The sequence below is a fragment of the Hippocampus guttulatus genome, chromosome 14 (genome assembly GCF_054856545.1).
Source record: "Hippocampus guttulatus isolate MCC_2025c chromosome 14, RoL_Hgut_1.0, whole genome shotgun sequence".
NCBI lineage: Eukaryota > Metazoa > Chordata > Actinopteri > Syngnathiformes > Syngnathidae > Hippocampus > Hippocampus guttulatus.
This window is the reverse complement of record NC_141274.1, coordinates 12,348,541-12,368,376: the sequence shown is the minus strand read 5'-3', so window position 1 is coordinate 12,368,376 and position 19,836 is coordinate 12,348,541. Positions and strand designations below refer to the sequence as shown.

General features: G+C 42.8%; 1 protein-coding gene across 1 annotated transcript in view; it reads left to right on the top strand.

Annotated features, from left to right (window-relative positions):
- Positions 1 to 12,890: 12,890 nt before the first annotated feature.
- gpc1b (glypican 1b) overlaps positions 12,891 to 19,836 on the top strand; it is a 60,637-nt gene continuing 53,691 nt past the window's right edge. Inside the window, exon 1 of the mRNA XM_086129314.1 lies at positions 12,891 to 13,495. Coding sequence (XP_085985440.1) covers positions 13,336 to 13,495 — 160 coding nt within the window. The 5' untranslated portion in view covers positions 12,891 to 13,335. The remainder of the gene's footprint in view (positions 13,496 to 19,836) is intronic.

The following is a 19,836-nucleotide window of genomic DNA, read 5'->3' as shown; positions in this document are numbered from 1 at the left end:
ATGACAGAGGGAAAACGGATAGAGTGTCTTTCATTTGATGTCGATGCAAATACATTTTGTACGATGGGGTCAATGACACTTAAGGCATAAGAGCAATGGGGCCATTTGCAAGTCGAAAATGTGTTAAATTCTCTTCCATTCACCAGTACTGAATTCTTTCTCCCACAGATCACTCACCGCCATATATTGTAGCTTGTGGATAAATGTACATATTTAAGTCACTTATCTTGCTTTGATTCTTCTTATTGCATTTCTTTTTTTTTTCTTTAAGTGCTAATATATTTGCTTTGCTCTTTTGGCGGCTCTCCACCTCAGAAAAAAAAATTCTAGCCACTTGACAGGAAAAACAAAACAAAAAACAAGCACAGAATGAGTGAATGCCTGAGCTTTGTCAAATCTGCTGAGAAAGACCACAATTGCATTAAATGAGTAACGTTAAAAAAAAATAGCTGATGAAAGATGAATCATTCTATTTTGACAAAGTAAGGAATAGCAAGTACAGGTAACTTCTTTCCAATATAGTTTGTAAAAGCTAAACAAAAAAAAGTAGAAAAACCTCATTATGGACAGTAATTAAGTAGGTCACTACTACCGTTTCAGTACATCCCGACAGCTGAAGAGTCATGATTGTGTATGCAGGGCAAGCTGCCCTGTCTAACCTTCTCTATTTGCATCCGAGAGGCTTCCGTGCTAAACATATCGGTCTGTCTTTGCAGCAGAAATAGAATCTGCAGGCGTTTTGAGCACCGCTCGTGGCCCTCAGATGATTTGGAGTTGACCAATTCGTTCCTGGGAAACTTTACCGAGCTGTCCATGCTGTCAGCAATAATATAACAACAACACAAAATATTAGAATGTTAACAAGCAACTACTTTGGGATATAACAAAGCTCCCATGCTATATTTAAAATACTAGTCTTTAGAGTAGTCGTGATTTCAGAGATCCAATACCATTTGTATTGCTTTTGTTGTTGTTGTTGTTTGCTCCGACACTGTCTGTAGAGTATAAAGTGGAATTTATTTCAGTACACTGTAGTAATCCAAATCAACACATCATAATATCACATAATTGTGATTCATTATTACGTTGTAGCCAGAAACAATCTGAACATGTAAATGCTAATCAGCTAACAGTAGCTATTTGCTAGCTACCTACCTAGCACGATGGCTTAGCTGCTGAACGTGGCCTCACATTTGAAATTTGTGTATAACCTTATTTATTTTTTAATTGTTTTTACACTCAAAACATTATTCAGTCATAGAGTGTCCACATGCATGGTCGTAAAGACTGTTCAGCTGTTACCGAACACCAGTGGCTGTCTGCGCGTTTGGCAGCTGGGCCTTCGGTGTTGCCTGAACCAATTTAATCCATCTCTTAACACCATCCCACAGCAATTTTAGAAACTATTAATACTAAATGAAAACACATTTTGACAACATGTAACTTTACCGCGTACATAATTTCGGCAAGTGTGGAATCCATATTTCTCAAGTAACATGACAAAAAGGTAAACCATCTAAATAAAATACTCTTACTCATCGAAGATTTTGATTAAATCGATTAACGCGGGCAAATCGCGGCGGATGTGCCCGTGGAACTTGGCTTGCTCTGACTAACCAATCAGTGAATCGGAAAATGCCGACATGATTTGTGGGCTGTCTCGCTGACCCTGGGAGACAAATTTGAAAAGAAACACTCAATGATTCATCTAGTTTAAATTACTGTACATGGGTCAGCGCTACATATTTGGAAGGCCCTAAAGAGAATGTACTATTGGGAATAGTTAATACAATTATTTGTATTATCTTTCATTCCTATGCGGAAAATCGTTTTCAATTCCAAAGAAATTAGAGATGAACCAATGTCCTGGAATTGCGGTTTCAGGTCCATTTATTGCTTACTGCAGATTTAGAACAGTTCACGCTGGGTCTTTTTTTCCCCTATCATCAGTATAAAGAAAAGAATTTGATGGCTCCACTTCAGGCGACAGAGGCACTTAAAGCCTCCACCACACCCACACTGTTTTTATCATCAGCCTATCAGTGCAAATAACTAATGTCACTTTCCTGGCAGAGCGGACAGTGGCCGCACGCTTCTCCAAATATCTGCCCCAATACCAGTGATTTCATCTAACCGGTCCCACACTCGCAGACTTCCACGAGTGTGCAGACTGCATTTGATCCCTTGGAGTTTATTTCATGCCTCGGCCGTCTGGCCGGCTGCAGACGACAGCAAAAAGTGTCCTATGCAAGGATATCGTGCCTTGCCCTTGCCAGAGATGGAATCGAACTGTTTTTGTCCCCAAAGCAAAACCCAAAAGCAATGTGTCTTCCATTAACTTGATATTTTTCTCAATGCGACACAAATATTTAATGGCTGTAAATTATGTCGCAGGCTGAAACACACAATGCCCGTTAGTGTGTGTGTAAGTGTGCATCAGTGGTGGGAAGTAACAAAATACAGAATACTTCATTATTATACTAAATTTGATGTTTCAGGTGTCTGTGCTTTATTTGACTCCCCAGAACGCCAACTACATAAAATGAGTTGTTTTGTTTTTTAAATCTAACCATTGTTGACAGTTTTGTGTCTGCTAAATGTGATAGAAACCAAACCCTGCTCAACTGTCAATCAAATACCACCACGTCTATAGTGTCCTTTTGTGCTTCCATGAGAGGCGCTAGCCATCAGCTAGCTCGTATGCTCACAGGACACCCGTTAGCTTGCAATTTAGCCGATGGCTTCTCACCCACAAACAGACACACATATGGGAAAGTCAAGCATTTATTAAATCCAGAGCCACACATTTTTCAGCCTGTGGCATCCAGGGAAGGGTGCAAGCATAGCTAGCTTGCTAACTGCATGCTGTAGTTGTACAAATCAACCAAGTAGTTAAAACGAAGCAACTCGCATTTGCTTCGGATAACCACCGATGCGAACAAAGGTGCTCAAGTTCCTTTGTACTGGGGCATCACTGGACCCCATTTTGACAATGCCCCTCCCCCAAAAAATCTGAATACGTTAAATGGGGGAAAACAGATTAATGCCATACCTCCACCATTTTGTATTTACTACATGATTCTCAGTGTTTTCATCAACCATGTTATATTTTTTACAGTAGAAAATCATCTATGTTTTTTCTTTACAGGGTCTTCAAGTCCAAAGTGTGAGTACTTTTGACACTTCTGGTGTGCGTATGGCAAGTATACTGTCAGCGAGTGTAAGTGAGAGTTGGGGTGACGTGAGGACACAGCTGCTCGGCTGTCTGTCTGGTCTATTTTCAATGGCAGTACACATCAGCGCTTCTGTCTCACTGGCTCAGCCAAGTCCACACCTCATCTTCTCGACACGCGTCTAATCCACACTCAACATCGTGCATTCGTGCGCCCATCAGAAACATTTTCCAACAAAGCGCTGCTCGGCGCAAACTGTGGACGGACTGACACTAATAAGCTGTCTGTCCTTTTCATGGATTGTGGTTTCAGGTGAATTTTGTAGCTTTATACGACAATTCACAATCACATCTAGAGACAATTTATAGTGTTCCATTAACCTGCCATGCAGGTTTTGGCAATGTGGGAACTAACCGGAGTACCCGGAGAAAACCCACACAGGAATGCCGGAGCCGGAATCAAACCCTACACCTCTGCACTGAGAGGCAGATGCGCTTCATTTCTTCATTGTCCTCACTAATCAATTCCCGTCACGAAAAATAATATCTGTGTGTGTCTGTCGTCTGTCGTCTGTGTGGATGACGCCAGTCACATGAGACTGGTCATCATGTCATGTTCAATTCCCCGTCAGACTCGCTCTATTTGCTAAGTCGCAGCCGTGCTACTTGCTCGTGTCCTGGAGATGGATGAGTGTGCCTCTGACTGTCCCGCTGATCCCTTGGGTGTCATTCCACCTTCCCGAATCTCTGTCACTCTCTTTTTCGTCCTCTATCATTATCATTATCGGCTCAGAACACCGTTGTCGTATTCCCTTACTTCGACTGCAGTCTTACCTTTTTATTCCCGACTTTTCAACTCTAAATAAGTGCCATCATTGTGAATGTTGTGTTTGGTGCATAACATGGATATATGATTTTACGAAGGATGTGTCATGGAAAAGTGATTTTTATATACAAGTTGTGTGTTTGTAATTTTGTGGTTTTGCGATGATGATGCCGCTTCTATTAGTGAGAATACAACTGAGTGAAGTTGACGCAAATACAGTGGTGGTGCTTGAGATACAAGTACTTTGTATTTCTTCTGTTTTTGAATGTTCATGAAGAAGACCTTTAAACAAACAAACGTTGGTTGTTTTGGGGGAACTGGAATGTATTAAATGCATATCCATTCATTTCAATGGATAAAGGTGATTTGAGATAAAAGTGCCTTGAATGAAGTTAGTTAGTTGTGTCTCAAGGCACCACTGTATTTGATTGTAGGCTTGAGCACAAATTGTCAACTATTACCTCCGCCTCCAAGACTTAATAGCCATGGTCAAAACTGTACCCGGGGGTGGGTGAGCAAAGCGTCACTCGCATAAACCAGGAGAGGACAGGACAGCCACCTCAAAAACTGTCATATTTCCAGAGGGATGTTAAAAATAAATGAAAATAAATTAATCAGAATACCATGTTTGGACTAGTGAAGAATGCAGTCTCCTGAAATAAAATTAGTATAGGAGAGTCTCGTTCTGCAACATTGTTTTTGTATGTTTTTTGTGGCGCGCTCTGATTGATGCGTTCAATCGGGTGTGGTTTTCTAGCGGTGCTATTTTGAAGCGCTGCAAACTGGGTTTATTCTCCAACTTTTCTCCACTCCATCCCAAAGTAATTTAAAACAGGAGTTGTGCTCTGACTAGTTCGACATAACAAACGCAACATTTATCAATTGTGACACCCAGAAAATTCAAGCATTATCACTTCACTTTCATTCATTCATTTCTCCCTTTTGAATGTTGTGCCCATCGGGGCTCATCTTATTCAAACCATCTTTCTCACTTCTTATCATGCTTCATAAACCTAGCCCCGCTCCGGGTCGACTCAATATTTCTCATTTTTATCACATGTCAGTCAACCCCCTGCACGTGTCATCAGATTATGCTCCTTTGTCTGTCGCCGCGTGCGACAGAGGCCAGCGTGGAAGTTATTGCATACGCAGTTGTCGAGACTGAACGTAACGGCAGACGTCAGTTTTTGCAGCTCGGAATCACATCAATTGAAATCACTATCGTGATGACCTGTGGCTTGACTTGGACTTGGAATTTAAAGGTTCACAATTTACATGCATTTATACCTAGCTATCTAGCTAGATAGCTAGCGAGAGAGCTTACTAGATAGCTAGCTAAATAGCTTGCTAGAGCGCAAGCTAGTTATCTAGATAGATGTAGTTCCAGTTGGTCTTTTTCTCCCGGCATCCTGGCCTCTCATTAATATTCGATATATAAGTAAACCTTGCTCTGATGGAATCACTGTTTTCCTTAACTTGAAAATGGAAAACAGCTTTCTTCTGATTGGTAGTTGGCTATATCTCGGCGTCTTGCAGCAGCCGTGTCAGGTCTTGCGATCATCCTTAAGCAGAATTCACAAAGCATCAGTGACTCACATCCACACGTTGGGTGATTTGATATGTAGACTCTCTGAAAGGCGAGCCTGAGACTTTTGAGGGCGGATGAACCTGATCGAGTACTTCATCAGTATCAGTAAACCATAAAAAGATAGCGTTTATAATAATTAACAATTTAACAAAAGCTTACACAATCAAGGAATAAGGCGGTTGCTACATAAATCTGGCAGCGCATAGCATGATATCTGATTGGGGGAAAAAAAAAGTAGTGCGGCCAAGTGAAACATCCTGAGGGCCGCTTGATCCATAAACTCGGTTTTAGATAAAGTGGTGGAATAATAATATCAAATCTCATTGGTCTTCTTCAATCTTAACACGATTGGTAGAACTGCATGAAAAAAAGGAGATTTGACTTGACTTGCCCAGGACAAAATCACTTGAGACTTACTCGAGATTTCTCTGCGAAATGGCAGAAGTGCCGAAGAGCTTTTATGCATGAATGCAAGCGTGAGGGCAAACGTCTGCTTTAAGTTGAGTGAGGAAGGCATAAAGTGAGAGGAGGGAGGGAGGAAAGAGAAAATGGTGAACTTAAAAAGCCACTGAAGAGGAAGAAGTGATTGTGATTGGCGTAGGATTAGACGTCTTTTATTTGAAGGAGAGGACACAAAGAGACTTCGTCAAACCACACACGAACTGACACTTATATAAGAAATATCCATTTAATAGGTTCCGTATCAAGCTGCTCCTTCAATTCTTATCAGCATTAAATATGATTTTGGGCTTTTAGCTTCCCTGCATGAGGCAGTAAGATCCAAGATTTCAACACAAGTGCAATCCCGGTCAAATTTTGTCTTTCAAAACCAAGATTTGACTTACCTGCCTTATGAATCCACTTTTGCTACATGCCCAGTTTGAGTTTTTCACTTTTATGTTGTCTCTCTTCATCAGTATGGTTATGTTCTTTTCAAAATGTCCACAGAGCTTCCTTTTTGCCTTGTTTCTTGTCTTTGTTCCTACCTGCTTTTTCTGTGACAATCACACCATGTGTTTGTGGTTTAACACACAACTTTACAGTCCAAGAGCTAATATGCATTGATTCTCAAAACCTGTTATAGAGTCGTAATTTTTCCATTGCCTGCATGGCAATCGATGTACACGACTTAATTGCGTTGTGTGTGGCAAAGAGTTGCCAAACGTAATTTTTTTTGTGATGGTCCATTTCAGTCTTTAACGGCCACAGATGCAAAGAAAGGCGCTCAAGTTTTTATTTCGTGCTGTGTGAGCATCAGTGGGCTCCGTTTTAGCCCCGCCCCCACAAAAAAATGAAAAACTATATCTCCACAAATCAGTAATACATAGTCCTTGCCCATGTTTCATTGAGACAGAAACAAGCAGTCAAACGCTTGCTGAAAGTCCGGCGAAGGTTTTGCAAACATTTGCAACCTTGAACGAATCCTGACAAACTGTAACATGAACGCCCACTTTGCTACCTTCGCCAACAGTCGCAGTTATTCGCCCCTCAGTGGCGTAGAGGCTTGCGAGCGTTGTCATTTGCGTCTTTGATTCTATTTGTTTTCAATCTGGTGTGCACCCACCTTGAGTCTTGTTTGGTCTAAGTAATCATTCTCAGTGGTCTCTTTGTGTCCCTCTCACAGTTTATTTGTTTTTCGTCAATATGTTTCACTTTGGTTCTGTGTCCCAACTCCAGAAAAGTCAAACAAGGAGGAGATCAAGGCGTCGCGTCGCGTCAACAACCTTCATGTGAACATTCTGAGCTAAGTCTGGAAGGCTGACCTCTTTTATTTCGCAAGGTGACTGAGGTGTTATTGCCACACTTTGAAATGTAGGTCATGTTGTGAAATATATCATTGTAATTGACACCCTAGCAGAAGGCCGCAACATAACTTGATGCATCACAACAGACACAGTGTGTCAAGTTCTTTCTCCTTGCCGCCATTGGGCTTCTACTCACCTTCGTTTTTTTTGGGGGGGGGTTTTAATCGCTCTCGCTGGTCTCCCCAGCTTCCCTTGGCTTCCTGGTCCTCATTAGGAAGCCTTTCATGGTCAGGTCCAATAAAACATCAATGGGAAGAAAACATGGCTGCTGTGCTGCTGAGCGTTAATTATCCAGATCTTCATAGCAGACAGCGGAGCACCAATCAGTTTCTCCACTGCTGAACTATGACCACATGTGCGGCGCACACGTACTCACGGCAGCAACATAACACAATTTTACATGCTTACTTACATACATACATAAACACATATAGGAAAAAAAACATGAATGGTGCTATGAATTTTGATTCCAACGTTTTAGCGGTTAGAAGAAAAAAAAGAAACAAAAATATAACACAGTCTTTAAAGGGAGCATGTTCTTCTCTGGTCACGTGTCATCACTCGTTTAAGGCCTATTACTGTCGTAGGATGGGCAACAACAACAACAACAAAAACAATTTCCATTGTTTTCGGAGGGTTTTGTTTCCAAATAATTTCCCATACAATGACTGAAAGAGACAGATGAAAGTAAGAAAGAAAAAAAAGTTATTTTATTTTACTTTTTTTTTTTTTGCCAAAAATGATGCTATTATATGCCATCGTTTGTCAATTTTGTGGGAAATATTTTGTGTGTGCGGACGTTGTATCGGTCTGTCGTGGTGAAGAAGGAGCTGAGCCAAAGGGCGAAGCTCTCAATTTACCGGTCGATCTACGTTCCAACCCTCATCTATGGTCACGAGCTATGGGTCGTGACAGAAAGAACGAGATCCCGGATACAAGCGGCCGAAATGAGTTTTCTCCGCAGGGTGTCCGGGCTCTCCCTTAGAGATAAGGTGAGAAGCTCGGTCATCCGGGAGGGGCTCAGAGCCGAGCCGCTTCTCCTCCACATCGAGAGGAGCAAGATGAGGTGGCTTGGGCATCTGATTCGGATGCCTCCTGAGCGCCTCCCTGGTGAGGTGTTCCGGGCATGTCCCACCGGGAGGAGACCCCGAGGAAGACCCAGGACACGCTGGAGAGACTATGTCACCCAGCTGGCCTGGGAACGTCTCGGGATCCCCCGGGGAGAGCTGGAAGATGTAGCTAGGGAGAGGGAAGTCTGGGCTTCCCTGCTAAAGCTGTTGCCCCCGAGACCCGGCCCCGGATAAGCGGTAGATGATGGATGGATGGATGGATATTTTGTGTGCATTGGTCATAATAATACTATTTAGATTGTGTGGAAAAAATATTTTGTGGGGATATACTGTTTTTTTTTTTTTAATATATGACATTTCACCAAAGATATTTTCTTTTGGGCCACGTTTCTTTGACAAAATGCTGTGATTTGTTGGATGGTTATTTTGTGGGACGGTCTGGCCGTTTAGTGGCATCATGATGTGCCGATTTGTCATCTTCCCTCCGACACCTTGTCGCTTTAATGTCCGTGCGACCGTTTGATTCTTATTTCCGGCAACAACCGAGCATCTCCAGGTGTCAGAGCCATAATGCGTAGCGGTGTCCACCAACAATCCATAAAAAGCAGACTGAGATCATCAGACAGTCTGCCGCCATTTCACACACACGCCAACCCGACGAAAGTGATTCTTCTTTTGTTATTTGTCAAGACTACCCAAAAAATACCTAATTTGGCAGGGGAGAAGATGCATGAGCCAAAATAAAAATCATCAAATTGTTGAAATGTTGATGCCGATGCCAATGAAGTTAGCTTTGTGAACACTGCTGATATTTAAAAAAAAAACAACAACAACAAAAAATGAAATCCAGACTCGGATGTAATATAGCTCGTATTGATTTCATCAACATTTCAAAACCCGTTCAATTTCTCTGCCACTTATCCTCATTACAGTTGCAAGTGAGTTGGAGCGCATCCCAGCCGCCTTCGGGCGAGAGGCAGACAAACAATTTTTCACACTCACATTCACACCAGTGGGCAATTTAAAGTCTTCAGTGAACCTAACAACCGGTGGTGAGAGATGCTGTCAAGCTGAAGAAGTCCTACCAGGCGTTTTTTTAAAAAAATGTTTGGCCTGTGGGACTCCGGAGACTACTGATGGGTACCAGCAGGCCAAGAGTAATTCAGCTTCGGTGGTCACCGAGGATTAAACTCGGGCGTGGGAGGAGGTCAGTGGGGTCACGGAGACCAACTTACTGACGGCTTGACGGAAATTCTTGCCCACGCTCCGGCATCTCAGGAGAGATAAGGAGTGTACCATCAACACTGCGTAAGAGTGAGGAAATGGACGCACACCGCTGGACTCGACTCAGGACGTTGTGAGTTAGTGGGAGAATCTCACGAAGGACGACGTTCCGCTGACACAGCTCGCTATGAGAAAGCAGATCTCTATCTCGGGGCTCAGGAGTGCCAAGGTGGTTGAAAAGCTCTTTGGTGTCAAGCCTCGCTTCGAGATTGTCATGATCACGTTCTGTTAGTGTCCAGCAGGTGGCAGAGGCATTCCCGGTTTTCCTGCTGCGCACCTGTCTGCCATCATAATTATTGGGACCATTTAAAGACCTCATGGACCCACGTCAAGCTGTCGGATAATTTCGCTTTGCTCAAGTCGTTGTTCATGTGCGTTGCGTCGAGAAACTCTCTCGTTACATTTGTTCTGTTTTGTTTAGGGTTTTTTTTGTTAGTGTTGTTTGTTATTCAAGTAAGTTCTGTAGTTCATGGTGTGTTTAAGTGTATCCACAATTTGTTCTCCACGTGGTTTGGTCTTTCCTGTACTTTTGTTACAAGCTATTTTCGTTCATGTTTTTTTTTTTTCCTTGCCTTGTGCAAGCGCTTTTTCTTTTCTTCGCATTATTCCTGGCTTGTTGTCCAGCGTCATTATTTGTACTTTGTCGGCCTGGCGCCTATTTTTTTGGAAAGAACTATTTTTGTGAGATCAACTTACCCCGAGTCTACGTTTGTAGGGTTTGGTTCTGTTCGGAACCTTCTGGACGCCTGACAGCGATAAACTGAGGAGCTTGGTCACACGGGAGAGAGGTTCAGACTAGAGCCACTGCTCCTCCGCGTTGAAAGGAACCAGATGAGATGGCCAAGGCATCTATTTCGGGATGTCTTCCTGGTGAGTCTCCTAGCTGGCCTCGGAACACCTCAGGATCCTCTCTGGAAGAGCTGTACGAAGAGGCTGGGTCGAAGGAAGTCTGGGCTTCCCTACTTAAGCTGCTGCCCCTCTGACCCAATGCCGGATAAGCGGCTGAAAATGGATGGATGGATGAACCAAATGTGCATAGTTTTGTCATGGGGAGGAAGCCAAATATATCCGGAGAAAACACACACAAGCATTGGGAAAAAATGCAAACACCACACAGGAAGGTCAGAGCCAAGATTCAAATTACACTAAACCTCAGATTTGAGACAGACTTGCTAACCACCAGCCGAAAATGTTGCCTTGCTTTATGTTTACTTTATTTTTTTTAAACTACAAAACATTAAAAAAAAACTCATCCGAATGTATTTAATTCTGGTTCGCTCATGCAACGGCCCTGGCACAATGTCTTCAACCTGTAATGTTGGAGAAACTGACTGGAGCTTTTGTACGATGCGAACATGAAAGCACAGGTGGTTGGCAAACAGGAGAGGCACACAAGAAGAAACATATTAGCCAAGGTGAACCGTGTCAGGCAAAATCCACAGTCGGGAAACTCCTGAGGACCAGCAGGTGACAGGTGAAAGGCATGCTGGGACTCGCCGGCCGTTAAATTGCACCGCGAGGAGTGATGTGGCCACGCGTACGTGTTTTCAGCAGAGGGAGGAAAGAAGCTCGGCGCTGACCCGTTCTGAAGCGGCGCTGGGAGGGCTCGAGATGGGCGGGGGGGGGGGGCGTGAGATGAGCCACTCCTACAGTTCACCTGGGACATCTGGCTGGCTCAAAATGAAGATGTCAGAACGTGTCGTAAACATTCTTGCACCACTCAAGCCACACTCAGCCTCGGCCTGCTGTAAAGTGACGGATGTTTCTTCAACTAGCAATGACGGGTAATGGCGTTCCCAAAATATGGCACGTTCTATGTATATACATCGGAATACAATTTGTGCAGGGAGTTCAGTCATCTCAACCAGCGTTTTGAGAAGACTTTCCACACCACCTAAAAGAAATACTGGGCTCTCCGAGTAACGTCATGAGCAACATCCACTCACATAGTAGCTTTACTTTTTGGTTTACTTGTGTGTGTGTGTGTGTGTGTTTTTTTTTTTTGGATACTTTGAATTTTGATTTTTTTTGGACTTGTTGATTCCACATTACTTGTTGACCTTTTTGAGACTTTCACACTCATTGCCTCCCCGCTTCTTTGCATTTGGCTCCTCCAGATTTTTGTCACCGAAACCCTCAGCCTTGACTAGTAGGCGACACTCGAGAGAAAAAAACAAACAAACAAACAAGATGTTGTTCCTCAAGCGCAAAATGGTGCCAGAAGATACGAGTGACCCGATTTGTGAGTTTTCTTATTTATATATTTATTTTTGAGACTGGAATCATTTGGGAAATTGTGATTTCATTATTTATTTCATTTTCCAAGCAAAACCTTGAGGTGCAAGTGCTTTATTTTGGCAGTGGACTCAAGCAGCAGTTTGACAGAAAGTGTCAGTCCCATCAGCCTCTTTCCCTTAGCTTGTAAGATTTAGTATTTGTTTATTGGGTTAGTTATCTTGTTCCCTTGGTATTATAAACCCCGTAATATTTCCATTTGTTAAGTCTGCTTTGAGGTCCGACATTTTACGCTCACGCCACCCGAGGCCCGCTACACACAGATCAACATGTCCAAATGCGACTTAACAGGAAAAGGCAGACCAATTAGAAGTGGATGACTCACACCTGCACACCTGATTGACCTTCAGACACCTACCAACGCGTTGCAACGAAATAAACAGCAAACATAGACGCTCCCAGTTGAAATCTGATGTCACACCGAACCTACAACAAAGCAAATTAAATGTATATTTGAATCTTCGACTGCAAACTCATAATACGAAACAACACAGGCTAAAAAAAAAAAGCATCTACATAAGCCCATGTGGTGGTTTTATGCTGGATATTTGAACAGAAATCGCGCAGTGACACTTGTAGACACACAATGTAAAATTTCTCACAGACAGATATTCTTATCCTCTGTGAAAAATGACGAATATTACTGCAGCTTACTGAGTCACATACAGAATTTGTGAAACTCTGCATCACTGCATTCGCACTTGGACCATTTAGAGTCGTCAATGCATTTTTTTTTAATATGTTTTGATTTGATTTGATCCGCCCACGACCCACGATGCTGCTGCTTGTCTTGCCACAGCGCGTCAGAGCATTTGAATTATCCCACAGAGAGAAAAGCCTTAACTGTGCGCACTTCCCAGTTCAGATCAGACCCCCTCGAAACGCCTCCTTCCCCTTCCTTCCCTCTTTCCCTGATTTTTTTTTCAACCCTCCTGGTCCGTCCTAATTGCCGGTACAGACGTGTCGTGCATGAGGCTGCGCGAACACAGCCGGAACATCGTCAATCTCCACGCTGGACTATTTCTGACCTGATTGACTTATTTTATTCTACACTTCGTTGTGACTCTCCTCTTTCAAACAAAGTCTAAGAATCGTTTTTAGCCCACGGCGTGGCACGGTTTTATCTTTTTTTTTTTTTTTTTGGACCGAACGTGCACAGCCACTTCAGGAGCGGGGAGATTATTGAACGCACCTTGAGACGACTGTCTTCATCTTATTTTTTGCTGAATTGGATTCTTTATTTTATTTTATTTTATTTTATTTTTTGCACTTGACTGAGTTGACATTGTGCCGGGATGGATTCCTTCATCGTGGCAGTTCTGGTGCTGTGCTCGCTCACGGCCATAGCCTGCGGGGACAAAGGCGGCAGCAAAGCCAGGAGTTGTTCGGATATAAGGCACTTTTATAGCGGCAAAGGTTTCTCCATGGACGGCATCCCCCAGTCCGAAATATCTGGTGAGTTGGAAGTGAACATCTCCGACAATTTCCTCGGTCCCTGAATGTACCACGTGCTGACGAGAATGATTTCGAAAAAGTGAAACAAAACCAAACACACTCGTCTACTTCAGTTTGTTTAAGTCTGGTTAGTTGGCAAAATTGCACCTGCAATTATTATAGCGACCCAGGCAATGTCATGTCAAATACACAAAATGAATCATAATACATAATTGAAATAATACTAGTAATACTAATAATACTTTCGAGCTATCTTGGTCTCTCTCAGTATGTATGTGAAATGTCACAATCTATTGCAGTTTTACTCACACATGTTGCATACTATTGGTCTTTATTTTCCTTTTAATTGCTGTCAACATACTTTGCATGCGCTGTGGTGATCTTACAGTCATGTTCAATTCACGCGAAGGATTTATTTTGTTTGCTTGTGGCATTGTGGCTATGCAACGAAGCTTAACTCGAGTCATCACAGACACGTTAAGAGCCAGTTTTCTCGCTCGATAGCTCATCACAAATGCGTTTGACACTTAAACGCCATGCTTGGAAACAACCGTTCGCTTTATTGTGGACTCTGCGGTTCTGCGCGCGCGCACGCACGCACGCACGCAGTCTGGTGACTGGGAATTGTTGCTGCTTATTATAAATGAGCAGGCGGTCACTTGAGTGTGAGCTGTGAGAGAACCGTGTTACTCATCACTGTATCGTGCTTGGCAGATTACACGCGTGGCTCTTCTGGAATTCGGTGGATGGCTTTCACATGCATCAAACACACACGCACACACTCACACGCATGCATGCAAGTTGTATAGTTTGAGGTATGGCAGGTACAGTGGAGAGCATGCACTGACAGGAAAGACAGCAGGCTCTGATGGTGCATGTGTCTGAGACTTTCTGATATTGAAATACTGCTTTCTGGAGAGAGAGCGATTGATGTTCAGATCGGGGATGGTGGACTCCCCCCAAGCTCCATTGTACCCTATAGGGTTAGTTATTTGAGTCTTTTTATAGGGTCGAAAAAAATGTATGTTATGATGTATGGTATGTTCACAAGCTGTCATTTGAAGGGATCACCTCCAGTGACAAGCCAATGAATAATATATCATAAAACAACAATTCTCTTTGGACAGTCTGCTGGCTTGGCTGCTTTAAAGCACCCTGTTGTCAGCTGTGAGTGCACGCTCAGTATTGTCTTTCTTTTTTCTTTTAAAAAAAACAGTGCGGGCCATGAAAAATGTTATTTCTAGGATATGATGCTTCAAAAAAAAAATGGTCGCCTGGCCGCAAATGGCCCCCAGGTGGTAGTTTGGACAACACCGGCGTCGTGGTTCATGTGCCTGACTTCCACGTAAGCAGTGTGGGATCAGTTCCCACTCAGTGATGGTGTTCAGGTGAGTGCGGATGGTTGTCTCCTCATTATTGCTTGTGATTGACTGGCGAGCAGTCAGGGTGGAGTCCGCCCATCACTCCAAGTCAGCTCAGCCACGACCCCGAACAGATTAGTGGAGTAAGGTTGAGGCTAAATTGCAAAGTCATCCAGCGAAATATTAAAATCCGTAAGTGCATCATTGTAGCTTTTGAGGTCCAATTCCTCATTTTTGGGTTACTGCCCTCAAAAAAATATGACTTTGAGAATGTGGGAATTCCTTTGTGACCTTTGAAAACATACCCAGTGGAAGCCAGTAAGTACCACAGTCCAGTCTTGCTTTACAAGATTGTAAACTTTAAGAGTGTGAAGACTCTGCTGGGCTTGTAATTAAACTTTTCATGTCACCATACATCAAAAGGTGCAAAGGACCAAGTAGTAACCCGAGATTTTGAATTTAATGGCAAGACGAGTGAAATAATGAATGCTCATGCTCTCCCTCCCTGCCTTTGTTCCCTCAAATGTGTGTAATCCATAATGCATTAAAGAAAAACCTCCTTTCCTTAAATCAATGATATGGAGCTCGACTCAAGTCCAGGTTAGATAGTCAAGTGGCACAGGCAGAGGAAAAAAAAAAAGCTTTGACTATTTTCCTCCTTGTGTCTCCTTCTCTAGCCTGGAGGACATAAATAACCACTCTAGAGTGGCTCTTGTCTGGCATATTAAACACCTTGGTAAAAACATGAAAGCTTCACTTTATGCCTCCCAATTATGAGCCACCTGAATATTGAGGCTGATCCCTGACATTTGGCTGAGGATGTTCCCCGCTGTGACACCGGGGCTTGATCAGACTCATGTTTTGCCCAAGCTGCACTCAAGGTCACCCAGCTCGTGTGTGTCACCTCACTTCAGACTGCCACCCCACAAATAATATCCCTTTGCGGCACTGTAAAAAAAAAAAGCCATTAAAAGAAAAAAAGGCCTACTTATAGAAGGCACTTGATTCTACTGGGCTTTAACTTATGCTGATGACTATGTGTACACCATAAAGATTCAACAAAATAATCAGATTGCGGTCAGGTCAATCAAATCATCTTTCCCCATTGAAACGAATGGAAATAACTCTAATCCGTTCCATTTCATTAATGATGTAACTGTATCGTTAGGTCTCTGATGCTCTCACCTGAATTCTGTGCGGGCAGCGTGGAATCTGTAGTGACGGTGTGGATGTGAATGGTTGTTCATCCCGATATGTGCCCTGTGAATGACTGGCGACCAGTTCAGGATATAGTCTGCCTACTGCCCTAAATTAGCTGGGATAGGATCCAGCTTGCAACCCTTTGGCGACAAGAGGTTGAGATAATGGATGGATCGATAGATAGGGTTAGTCTAAGTCGAGGGTCAATTAAAAGGAGAGTAATTTTTTTTAATGAGGTTGAGGTAAGAACAATAATAAAAAAAAAGAACAAAGTTAAAGTAAGGTTATGATGAGGAAACACAGAGTTACTGGACTAACATTGCTGTGCCCTGTCAGATTGAAAGTTTCTCACATTCCATTAAAAAAACCAAATATATACAGTATATATAAATAAATTAAAAATTATAATAACACTAAACGTATCATTAATTGAATTCACAGAGGAAATGCTACATAGGTTATCGGTGGAGTAACACATGATCAATTTCAGTTAAATCATCATGTTGGAGCAAGCTTTAATGAAGCGAGGGAATAAATCTGTTACGTAGAAACAAAAGTCATTGTGGCTGAAAATGAATGAAATGTTCAATTTCTCAGTAGAGTGCAATTAGTTGTGGACACGGCTTCCTTGTCATTGTTTTCCGAAAGAAAAGAAAAAGGATGATGATTGATTTTCCTTCTCCCGCCTTGTCCTAGTGCATAATTACCATCACCACAACTTATCTTTTCATTAGTGACGAATGCTCCTCAAGTTAGATTTTCTTCTCTCTTGTGCACTTTAAATGAGATAAAAGAGTTGCAATCTTGATTTGATCGTAAAACAACAACAACAACACAAAGAGCTGCCAGAGACATGTGCAGACAGAGCTGGTAACGTTTTGCTCCAGCGCGGGCATCCCTGTGCTGCATTTTTGTTGTTGTTGATTGCCGGTTGCCAGAGGCTGACAGTGTGCTGCTCTGTGCTCTGAAATGTCATCTGTAAGTGCTATGCGAGATTGTTGCTCAGCACCCCTGCTAGGAGCTGCACACTGACTTCACTGTGGTAGAGAGAGGGAGAGACACAGAGAGAGAGAAAGACAGAGACTTGCCGGTCGGCACGGTCGCCCACAGCGACGGGCTTGTTTTGAACTCTGCAGCGGCACTGATACAAGCCCAGAAATGTTTATTAAACACATCTCGAGCTGAAATCTCTCTCATCGTCAACGTTTGACGGAACCTAATGAGATCTGTCAATGTCATCACTGATTAAATCTTAGGAATAGCATTTGCAATGTGACGTGCATCAAACATCTTTTTGCCCTTTATTGGAAAAGGAGCCATATTTGGGAACTAAAGAAGGAGCGGCAAATGGACCCAGATCAAAAGCAGGCAAAAAAAAAAATTAGCTTCTTAAAATAAACTTTTTAAACACATTGCAAATCCATTTCAATGCAGACAAAAAATGTACGGCGGCCCGGTGGTCCAGTGGTGAACGCAAAACAGTTCTAAAATAGGCCATTCATTGAAGGTGCGCCTCATAATCCGAAGTGCCTTATAGTGCAGAAAATATAGTACAGTATATAAAAAAAACAAAACAAAACTGCAAACTCCCCACTAAGTTAATCCATTTCTGCCATAACAGTTTCTCCCAGGCCATAGAATCACACAAATACCCACAGTAATCAAAATCTACCATGTGCTGTCACGGCTGGTAAACGTGTCGGGACCCGGACAAAAAGAGACCAAGGCCCCAATCACATTTGTGGGGTGGAAGGTGTTGTTGTGCATTTTAGCTTCTGAACATCCCCAAGCCCATCAGGCAGGCAGCCGCAGACAAAGACTCCTTCACATCAAATTCACTCATCTCAACTGAATAAAATGTAAGCAAAAAGAAGCCTTATTTAAACAGGTTCAATCTTGACATCCCATCATGATTGCCTTGAATTATTAATGAGTTGTTTTCACCTGGTAGTGCCAAGCAAAACTTCAACTTGAAAGGCACTCAGGAGACATACATGCATGGCCAACTGTATAAATGGGTGAAGTCATTTTTGCATCATCCTGCTTAAATGGTGATGAAAACAATCGCAACTCAGGGTTGCTCAAAAGATATTAATATAAAAATACTGTACTCTGAACCTAAATGTACCGTACTTTCTGCACAATAAAGTGCTTCGGAGTATAAGGCGCACCTTCAACGAATGGCCTATTTTAAAACTGTTTTCGTATACTGTATAGGGCACACCGCATTATAAGACACAATAGTGGCTGCGGTTGCGTTATGCATCCGCTAGATGGAGCTACACTAAAGGGAATGCAAAACAGATTTATTTATATTGCGCTTTCACAACTGCTTCAAGTGCTCTCCAGAACATTTAAAATACTACATCCAAGAAATCAGAATATTGATCCATAAATAAGGCGCATCGGATTATATGGTGCACTGTTGACTTTTGCGAAAATCGAATGCTTTTAGGTGCACCTTATAGTCCGGAAAATACGGTACTTAGACCAGTAAAACTGCCTATAGCCAGAGAAGCCCAACAAAACATGAATCAAAAAGATTGAAAAATGGAGATAAGTGCACTGCAATTCCAGACAAATGTCCACAGTCCATCCCATTCATAGACAATCTTGTCTTTTTCTCCAGCTTTATACTAAACCACGACACCGAATTCCATGTTGCCACATTGTGAGTGGAACTCATTACCAGACTTGCCGATAAGAGCGACAAAGCTTCATTAGAGACGGCGAGATCAACACTTGTTTGTATCCGAGTTGAAAGTCAATCTCTGAATCGCGTCTCTTGTCTGAGCTTGTTGACGTTTCTGCGTGACGGCCTTGTCAGCATGTGAGTGTCTGCACAGGCAAATTGCCCAGCGTAGACGCTTGCTTTTTATCTTAATTGTCACATGATTGCACAAAGTTAACCACTGTAACACGCACACACACACACACACGCATAAATCTCCAGTTTCATTGTTCTGTCTTTGGAATACGTGTTGCAACAAAGAAGAAATTAGGTTTGTAGGATTTTGTATCATGTGAAAATCATTCAACTAAGACTTAAATATAAAAGTGTCTATGTGTGACCAAGCAGTCGGCAAGTCCCAGCTTTTCCCATGTACAATATAAATATAGAAAATAATCAAAAAGTTAAAGTGACTCATTTGTGGAGAGCAAAACTGTTGATGCAAGGTCTGCATGCATGATGATTCTACGCTAAAAATAAGCCCACGAAGGCTAAATCATAACCACATACAGTCCATGTCTCGGCCCTGTCTTTCGCCTCCAAATGCGCGCCACATGTTTGCTGTTCATTTGGCACGCTTCCACGCCACAGGAAATGTGCCATGAAGGCGTCGTTTGGCGTCCCTCTCCGCTCCTGCTCGTGTCCGCTCGACTGATGTCGAGAGGTTCAAACAGTGCACTGATCAAGGAAGTGCTGCATATGCGCTGATAAGGGAGAGCATCTGCCAATGTTTTTTGGGTTTTTTTTTTAGATTGCTGTGAATTATTATTCATGTGGCAATCACTGTTTTGAGTAGTGCTGTTGAGCTTGTCCTCCAAATAACTCCAAACGAGTCGAGGCTTTGTGGTGGATGTACAATCAGGATATTTGTTAAAAACACAACTTAATTGAGTGGCCCGGTGATCCAGTCGTTAGCGCATCGACCTCACAGTGCAGAGGTATTGGGTTCAATTCCGGCTCCGGTCTCCCTGTGTGGAGTTTGCATGTTCTCCCCCGGGCTTGCGTGGGTTTTCTCCGGGTACTCTGGTTTCCTCCCACATTCCAAAAAC